The sequence below is a fragment of the Urocitellus parryii genome, chromosome 7 (genome assembly GCF_045843805.1).
Source record: "Urocitellus parryii isolate mUroPar1 chromosome 7, mUroPar1.hap1, whole genome shotgun sequence".
Classification (NCBI taxonomy): domain Eukaryota; kingdom Metazoa; phylum Chordata; class Mammalia; order Rodentia; family Sciuridae; genus Urocitellus; species Urocitellus parryii.
The window spans coordinates 175,678,556-175,687,867 of NC_135537.1; the positions used below are offsets into that span (position 1 = coordinate 175,678,556).

Sequence of the window (9,312 nt, forward strand, 5' to 3'; positions counted from 1 at the left end):
TACTGCAAACTCTAGCTGAGTCCCCGATACTGCGGAGAGAGCAGCGAAAAGAAAAGTCGCGGTGGGAGTAGATCCTAGACACACACACACACACACACACACACACACACACACACACAGAGGGGGGGGGGGGACGCGGAGATGGTACCAAATTCTGACATTCAGAGAGTAAGGCAAACTTACACACTTGGACGTCCCGGGTCCCCCGCCTTCCCCGCAGCACCCCCTCCCCCCACCCGGCCCTCCACCCTGGGGCTGCGCTCCCCTCCCCTCTCCTCCCTCTGGTCTCGTCACCCAGCCCACAGCCACAATCCTCCTCCCCCTCCAAAATCGGATCCAATCAGCTGTTTGCCAGCCCGGGGACTGCTGTGCTGTGATTGGCTGAACGTCTCTAAGGTGAGGGGCAGTATTTATTAAAGAGACCCGGGGCTGGGAGTTGGAGAGCCGAGAGCCGAGCTCGGAACTGACTGCAAACTTCAGTGGCGCGGCGACTCACCCGTTTCACCCCGGGAACTTTCCTTGGCAGGAGGAGAAGCGAAGGGGTGCAAGTGCCCCACTTTTGCTTTCTTCCCTTCTCCTCTTCCTCTCCAATTGGTCTTCCCCATTTGGAGCGGGCAGCTGCGGACCCGCCACCCATCGCCTAGCTAAGTGCTCGCTGCTGCAGCCAGGTGACGCGCCAACTTCTTGGGAGCCGCTCGCTCCGCGTCCGCGTCCGGGCAGCCGAGGGGAGAGGAGCCCGCGCGAGTCCCCGAGCCGCCGCGGCTTCTCGCCTTTCCCGGCCTCCCGCCCCCTGCCCCGGGCCTGCGTATGAATCTCCTGGACCCCTTCATGAAGATGACCGACGAGCAGGAGAAGGGCCTGTCCGGCGCTCCCAGCCCCACCATGTCCGAGGACTCGGCTGGCTCGCCCTGCCCATCAGGCTCCGGCTCCGACACCGAGAACACGCGGCCCCAGGAAAACACATTCCCCAAGGGCGAGCCTGACCTGAAGAAGGAAAGCGAAGAGGACAAGTTCCCTGTGTGCATCCGCGAGGCGGTCAGCCAGGTGCTCAAGGGCTACGACTGGACCCTGGTGCCCATGCCGGTGCGCGTCAACGGCTCCAGCAAGAACAAACCGCACGTCAAGCGGCCCATGAACGCCTTTATGGTGTGGGCGCAGGCGGCGCGCAGGAAGCTGGCCGACCAGTACCCGCACCTGCACAACGCGGAGCTCAGCAAGACGCTGGGCAAGCTCTGGAGGTAGGGCCCGGCGGGGGGCGGTGCGGTGGGGTGGGCTCCGCTGCAGCTGGGGGTGCTGGCCTGGGCTGAAGGTCCTTGCCCCGCCCCCCACGGCAGGGAGTTGCCGTTCCCGGAGCCAGCGCGCGCAGAGGAAGGGGGGTGGTTACTTTGGCTCTAAATTGGACCAAGTTCTTGAGATTTGAGGGGAGACAGCTGAGGACAGGCTTTTAGAAGACAGGAGGAGGGCAATGCCAGCTAGTCGCCTTGGAGTTAAATGGTGGTGGGGGGTTGCCTCACCCTCCCAGAAACTGCACCCTTTCGTGCAGCCGACACTCAAGGAGATGGGGGAGAGGGGGGGGGCTGAGGCTGGAAGAGACCCCAGGCAGGAATGGGGGAAGGAGGGAGGTTGCTGGGAATGGGGATTGGGAGTTGGGGAAAACTTCTCCAGCTTAAGTAATTATCCGGAAAGTTTTTTTTTTTGGGGGGGGGGTGGCGCATAACTCCCGTAGCAAAGATGTTCAGAGCAACAGCAGTGGGGAGCTGCTTTCCTCTCCGGGGTTTCCAAAATAGAAGGAGAGGGGGTGGGGCGCGAGGAGTGACCTCTCAGGTCGGACTACAAGAACTCAAAATTTTCTTTGCTTTTACTTTTACTTAAAAAAAAAAAAAAAAAAAAAAAGTTGTGAGCTGTAACATTGACTGGAAGACAGGGACAGGAGGATGTGTAGGAAGGTGGCGGGGTGGTGGGGGCCTGACACCTTGCTGAGTTCACTGACTTCCCCCTCTTTTTATCTGCGCCCCCCCCCCCCGCCAGACTGCTCAACGAGAGCGAGAAGCGGCCCTTCGTGGAGGAAGCAGAGCGGCTACGCGTGCAGCACAAGAAGGACCACCCGGACTACAAGTACCAGCCACGGCGGAGGAAGTCGGTGAAAAATGGGCAGGCCGAGGCCGAGGAGGCCACCGAGCAGACGCACATTTCTCCCAACGCCATCTTCAAGGCGCTGCAGGCCGACTCACCGCACTCCTCCTCGGGCATGAGCGAAGTGCACTCCCCTGGTGAGCACTCGGGTGAGTCCCACCCCGGCTCCAGGCCAAGCCACCCGCAGCCCCCCCACTGGGCACATACCCAGCAGCACCACCCACCCTCCTAGGAGGTTCTATTGGGGGAATTTGTGCTCCCCAGACGGGAAGCCCTAACCTTTGCACCTAATCCCGCTCCCCATGCTGCCCAGGGTCCCAGCACACACATGCACACATACACACGTGCGCACCAGCTTAGTCCCAGCATCCTAAGAGTAATTTTTTTTTTTTTTATTGCTAAGTAAAATGCCTTTACAACTTTACGAACTTACCCTCTTCGTTTCTTTGCTCCCCACCCCAAAAGCACACACAGCCGCTCTTCTACAAGTAGCAATTTGGTCTTCCGTACCCTTGGGGCCTCAGACCTTCCCCTGATAAAAGGAGGCTGCTAAGTGTGTACCCGCAGGTTAATCATTTGGCGACTTATCTTTGGTGCAGGTCCCTCCCCGCTCCTGCGCGGGTCCTTATTACACCTTAGCAACAAGGCAGGGTCCCAGGAAGGTTCCTAAGACTAAGGCCTCTGCACAGCCCTCGTTGACTTTCCCCTTCTTTTTCTTTTATTTCCTGCAGGTCAATCCCAGGGCCCACCGACTCCACCCACCACCCCCAAAACCGACGTGCAGCCGGGCAAGGCTGACCTGAAGCGAGAGGGGCGCCCCCTGCCAGAGGGAGGCAGACAGCCCCCCATCGACTTCCGTGATGTGGACATCGGCGAGCTGAGTAGCGACGTCATCTCCAACATTGAGACCTTCGATGTCAATGAATTTGACCAGTACCTGCCGCCCAATGGCCACCCGGGGGTGCCGGCCACGCATGGCCAGGTCACCTACACCGGCAGCTATGGTATCAGCAGCACCGCAGCGACATCCGCCGGCGCCGGCCACGGGTGGATGTCCAAGCAGCAGGCACCACCGCCGCCCCCGCAGCAGCCCCCGCAGGCCCCTCAAGCCCCCCAGGCACCCCCGCAGCAGCAGGCGGCGCCCCCACCGCAGCAAGCAGCGCCCCCACAGCAGCAGCAGGCGCATACGCTGACCACGCTGAGCAGCGAGCCTGGGCAGTCCCAGAGAACCCACATCAAGACGGAGCAGCTGAGCCCCAGCCACTACAGCGAGCAGCAGCAGCACTCGCCGCAGCAGATTGCTTACAGCCCTTTCAACCTCCCTCACTACAGCCCCTCCTACCCGCCCATCACCCGCTCGCAGTACGACTACACCGACCACCAGAACTCGGGTTCCTACTACAGCCACGCAGCGGGCCAGGGCTCTGGTCTCTACTCCACTTTCACCTACATGAACCCCGCCCAGCGCCCCATGTACACCCCCATTGCCGACACCTCGGGGGTCCCGTCCATCCCGCAGACCCACAGCCCTCAGCACTGGGAACAACCCGTCTACACACAGCTCACCAGACCATAAGGAGACCTTAAACAAAGGGCGATGATGGCCGAGATGATCATACAAATAATCCAAGAAATAAATAACCAAGCAGAATTTCCTTTGGACATTTTTTTTTTTCCTGTTCTCTTAAAGACACTTAAGCTAAAGGCAACTCGTACTCACATTCCAAGACAGAAATGTTACCTATCCAAACGCAGTACCAACTTGTTGTGAATCAGTGGCCAGGCCACTCTTGGCTAGATGGACCAGCAGCATTGAAGAGAAACCGGACTTAAACTTCCGAGCAAGTGTGGAGAATGACGGAGAGTCCTGCGTGCGACCAGTTTGCTCAATTCTCCCTGCCAGCTTGGACTTTGTAATTATTTTTTAGCAGTAATTAAAGAAAAAAAAAGTCCTCTGTGAGGAATATTCTCTATTTTAAATATTTTTAGTATGTACTGTGTATGATTCATTACCATTTTGAGGGGATTTATACATATTTTTAGATAAAAAATTAAATGCTCTTATTTTTCCAACAGCTAAACTACTCTTAGTTGAACAGTGTGCCCTAGCTTTTCTTGCAACCAGAGTATTTTTGTACAGATTTGCATTCTCCTACAAAAAAAAAAAGAAAAAAAGATAGAAAAAAAAGTTTTAAAAAGTGTGTCATAATATTAACATAAAAAAAGATAAGCAGAATTGTGTTATGTGATCAGTTTTGGGGGTAAGCTTTGCTTAATTCCTCAGGCTTTCCAATTCAAGGAGGAGCTGCCTTAAAGAAATAATGAAAGCCTTATTTTGCAAATAGAGTAAATAAATAGTCTAGGAAGCATTTGGTAAGCTTTATCCTATATATATATTTTAAACAAGAGGGAAACACCTTGAGCCTTAAAATCATGCTGCTGGCAATACTTGCGCTCTATTTAGCAGGTGTCCTCCTGCCTTTGCTTGTTCCCTGCAGTCTTAAGACAGAAGTGAAAGGTGAGCAAAGGAGAAGGGGTCTGTTTGGGGAATGTAACAGCAGCTAAGAAGTGCCCCAGTGCACTGCCCCCCTGGTTGCCTGCCCGGCCCATGTGGACCGCAGATGCTGGAGTCTGTTTGCTCAGACATCACCTGTGCCTCTCTGAACACCAGCAGTTAACCTTCAAGACATTCCACGTGCTAAAATTATTTATTTTGTAAGGAGAGGTTTTAATTAAGAAAAGAAAATCTTCCTCCTTTTTTTTTTTAATTTTTATTTACTGTCTTTTAAAATAGGTTGTTGGAGCCTTCCTCAAAGGGTATGGTCATCTGTTGTTAAATTATGTTCTTAACTGTAACCAGTTTTTTTTTTATTTATCTCTTTAATCTTTTTTTATTATTAAAAGCAAGTTTCTTTGAATTTCTCATCCTAGATTTGTACAAATGCCTTTTTGTCCGTCCTGGTTTTTTTTTTTTTTTTTTTTTTTTTCTCTCTCTTTGTTGTTTTTGTTGAAAACAAACTGGAAACTTGTTTCTCTTTTGTACAAATGAGAGGTTGCAAATGTAGTGTATCACTGAGTCATTTGCAGTGTTTTCTGCCACAGATCTTTGGGCTGCCTAAATTGTGTGTGTGTGTGTGTGTGTGTGTGTGTGTATGTATGTGTGTGTGTGTGTGTGCGCACAAAATAATGCAAGCAAGTGTCATCATATTCCCCTGCACTTCTCTTGCAGAGACAGAAGATGCAGAAAAGGAATCAGCCCACTGACAGACCTTAATCTTTGATTACTGCTGTGGCTAGAGAGTTTGAGGATTGCTTTTTAAAAAAGACAGCAGACTTTTTTTTTTTTTATTTAAGAAAAAGATATATTAACAGTTTTAGAAGTCAGAGTCAGTAGAATAAAATCTTAAAGCACTCTTATAATATGGCATCTTTCAATTTCTGTATAAAAGCAGATCTTTTTTTAAAAAAAAAATATTTCTGTAACTTAAGAAACCCGACATTTAAAATCATATTTTCTCTTTAGGTAAGGTTTGGTTTGTGTTTGTGTTGTTTGTTCCGCTTGTTGTTTCCCTCCAAACCTTTTGTTCTCTCTGTGAAACTTACCTTTCCTTCCTTTTTTTTGTTTTTTTTGTATATTATTGTTTACAATAAATATACATTGCATTAAAAAGAAAATGGACCTATGGATTTATTTATCTGCTTCTGTAGTTAAAAGGGTGATTGGAGGGATTGAAGCACTGATAAGATTATAAAATGCCGATCACTGGTGTTTTTGCTTTCCCAAGCTTCCACAGTCCTGACAGTCACTGAGGAAGAGACTATGCACCCCCCAGACTCTAAGGACACACATCACAGAAAGTGCCACCCTAATGGGTGACACAGAGAAAGACATGTCAGGAGTTGCCCACTCTGGCAAAATGCTTGTGGTTTTAACCTTGTGCTTTACAGGGAAAGCTGTTCCCTGGTGGAGGTCAGAGGGAATCCGAATATTAGACCAGAAATCAGCAGCTTGTCCGAGAGACACAATGCCAGAGGGGGTGACTTCCCTCGTCTGAACACCATATGGCAAACTTTATCTTGTTACTATGAACACTATGAACACACACCACAGAAGTGGGGTGCCCACTTTTCCACGGCAAAGGGAGCTGGAATAAAAGTGGGTCTGCAGGGGACCAGAGGGAAGCCTGTCCTGTTAACCCATCAAATGATTCAGGTCTTTCCGGATTTCTCTGCAGAGACAATGGGAGGAGATGACCTTATTTTTCTGTTCCCTTCAGTTTAACTCATTCTGAGCAGATGCAAAGCCATCCTAGAAGAAATAGAACCTAATCCTGTTTTCCTTGGCCCCAATCTGATGGGGAGTTTCCAGGTTCAGAGAAACCTTCAGGTCATTTTTCATTAAACAGATGAAATCACTCCTTCCCTCCCCTCTCCTCTAGCCCCCCCCCCCCAGCTGATGGGGGAGGTGTGTCTAAGAAGGTGAGTTGCCTGCACCACCTGGGGCTGGTTTTACCACTGGGCCTGTCTCTGACAGTCTTCAGCAGCACCAGGCCCTCTGCTTCTGCTGTTTGGATCCCTGGCCTGCATCCCAAGGCAGGATCATGGCAACCAGGAAAATGGTAGTTATCAAATCGGGACAACATTAGGACTCGGCCCCCTTTGCAAATGCCTTCAACAAACATTGATTGAGGGCCTGTGATCTGCGGGGGACTATGCAAATCCCTCCCTACCCCGAAGACATCAGATTCTGCTCCTAGTTTGTGCCAGAGCTTCTATTCGCTTACGCCCACAGTTTCCCTCTCTCTCTCTCTCTCTCTCTCTCTCTCTCTCTCTCTCTCTCTCTCACACACACACACACACACACACACACACACACACACACAAATTCCTATTAAAAAGACTCCGTGGTGTTCACTACTGTCCCACCATGACCGCCCCCTTCCCTACCAAATCTATACTGTTTGCTGGACTGTTCTTTCTTTTTCTACAATAGAGGCCTAAGGTAGGCCTTCTTAGAGCCGACTGCTCTATGCAGACGTAAACTTGTTAGGTGATCTAAGGCAAGTTGCTTAACTTGCCTGTGCCTCAGTTTGCCTTTTTGCCAAGAATGTTTACAATCACTCTTCCATGTAATAGGGTTGTTATTGGTGTGATCTGGGGCTAGGAATAGTCTGGGAATCCACAGCATTCCGACTCTCTTGATCTGCACAGCAATCCTTTTGTATTAGAATTCAGTGAGTGACACTCAGGAAAAAGGGTTGTCACAAGGTCCCCAAGTGGCTCTGATACACAATAAAATTCAGGAGACCCTGGAGTGCAGGGAGAGAATTCTTCAGAACTTCAGTTACTCCTCTCCACCAAATACAGGCAAAGCCTCATATTACCAGATTATAAAATAGAGGGAATTTTCGCTCTAAATCCAGAAACACAGAGCTTATCACTCTAGCAACAATAACACCCTGGTTGTCAAGCTAGAAAAGAGTCCTCCACAACAGAGAAGGCTTGAATTTAGACCCAAGGTTATTTGTTTATTGCACTAAAAAAAAAAAAAAAAAAAAAACTTTTCTTCTTGAACTATTTTAACAAAAAGGGAATTTTTTATAAACAAGGGAATAAAAACAAACTCCTTTGAAATCATCTTTTCATTCATTATTAAAACAGAACTATGTGGGCTAGTTTGAGCTGGGTGTTTGACTTTTCCACTTTGATTCCATGTTGTCCCTTATGGTCCCCTGATTTCCAAAATGAGCATTTGGAGGCACCACTGTGACACTTTTTTATGTTAACTTGATTGATGAACTAACACTATAGCCAGAGTCAGATTTACTATAAAGCCTAAGCTTCAGAACCCCTTAAGGCTCTGTCTTTCACCTCTTATTTTTTAAAATTTACATTCTTTTTCTTAAAGAATCCCTCCTTAAAAAAAAAAAAAAAAGACAATTGAAACTTCAAGCCCCACAAAACTGGGTCTATCTTGACCTTCGCTGGTGGCCAGCAAAACATGGCAGCCGAGGTGGCAAACAAGATCCTTTCTATTTGTTCTCAACAGCACCTGACACATTGTAGATTCTTAATTAATATCCACCTTGCCTCCTGTTTGTGAGTCGGATGGACTGCCATAGCACCCCTGGTTGAGACTCTCCACCATGACACTCGATCACTTGTCCTCACACAAGTGTATCACTGAGACTGAAATGGTCCCAACTCCTTCAGTGGTATTACCGAGGGGTTAAATAAGGTAAAGCACACGAGAAACATGAGTGACCTGCCCCCACATCCTCATAACACCTCTCTCTCTCTCTCTCTCATCATTTCTTCTTCTCTTTTCTCCTGTCACCTCTCTTCAACATGTTCATAGGATCCCCTGCTGGGCCCAGACTGGGCTGTTCCTCTTGGATCCTTCACAAATTAGAACAACTTTACTTTGGATTTCTGGAAAATATTTCTTTTTAGAACTAACAAAACATGGGCAGACAATCTCGGATTTGCATTCAATGGAAAAAAAAAACAGGTCTACATGTGGGCTGATGCATGTATTGACGAGACGTGATCTCTTAAACTTTAAGGATTTTACATTAAACTTAATCCAGGAACCGTTAATCCAGGTCGCATATTCCACTTGAAGACAATTCCTACTCTTCTCCTTCTTTCCATAAACATTTGTTGATCCCCTTTTGTGGTTCAGAATACATCAGTGAGCGAGAAAGACTGGCCACGGGGGTCTGATTTCCTTGTGGAGAAGGCAGATAAAATCAGATAGTACTTGCTGGTATTTTCTTATTCACATGCTAGGTATGAAACTGATCAGGGCCAGGTGGAAGGAGAGGCACAAGGACTGGGTAGCTCATCAGTTGGTGACGGACTTTGGGGGAAACTTCCTGACCTCTTATTTTCTTCTCTTGGTCTTCATTGATTTGACATGGAATTTACTCTGGTCTAACTTGCAGCTACCCCATTCCCACCTTCCCCCTGCGGTAGCCCTGTATTAGTCTCTCTACCTCATCATGAACTGTGGGTTCACATATGCCACACTCTTCATATCCCTAAAGACTCCCTAAAGAAGACCCAGTGCTTGGTATCCAAAAGGCTCCCTGGGATCTCTGGAGAATCGGTGGATGCGGCCCTGCAGGTATATGGAGTCAGAAACTGGGAAATACAATGAGAAGTCTTTTGGTATGG

The 9,312-nt window shown here is 48.9% G+C and overlaps 1 protein-coding gene across 1 annotated transcript; it reads left to right on the forward strand.

Annotated features, from left to right (window-relative positions):
* Nucleotides 1-740: 740 nt before the first annotated feature.
* Sox9 (SRY-box transcription factor 9) lies at nt 741-3,709 on the forward strand. The gene is made up of 3 exons (XM_026401353.2): nt 741-1,238; nt 2,029-2,282; nt 2,865-3,709. The coding sequence occupies exons 1-3, from the start codon at nt 808-810 to the stop codon at nt 3,707-3,709; spliced, it is 1,530 nt and encodes a 509-aa protein (XP_026257138.1). The 5' UTR covers nt 741-807.
* Nucleotides 3,710-9,312: the final 5,603 nt, after the last annotated feature.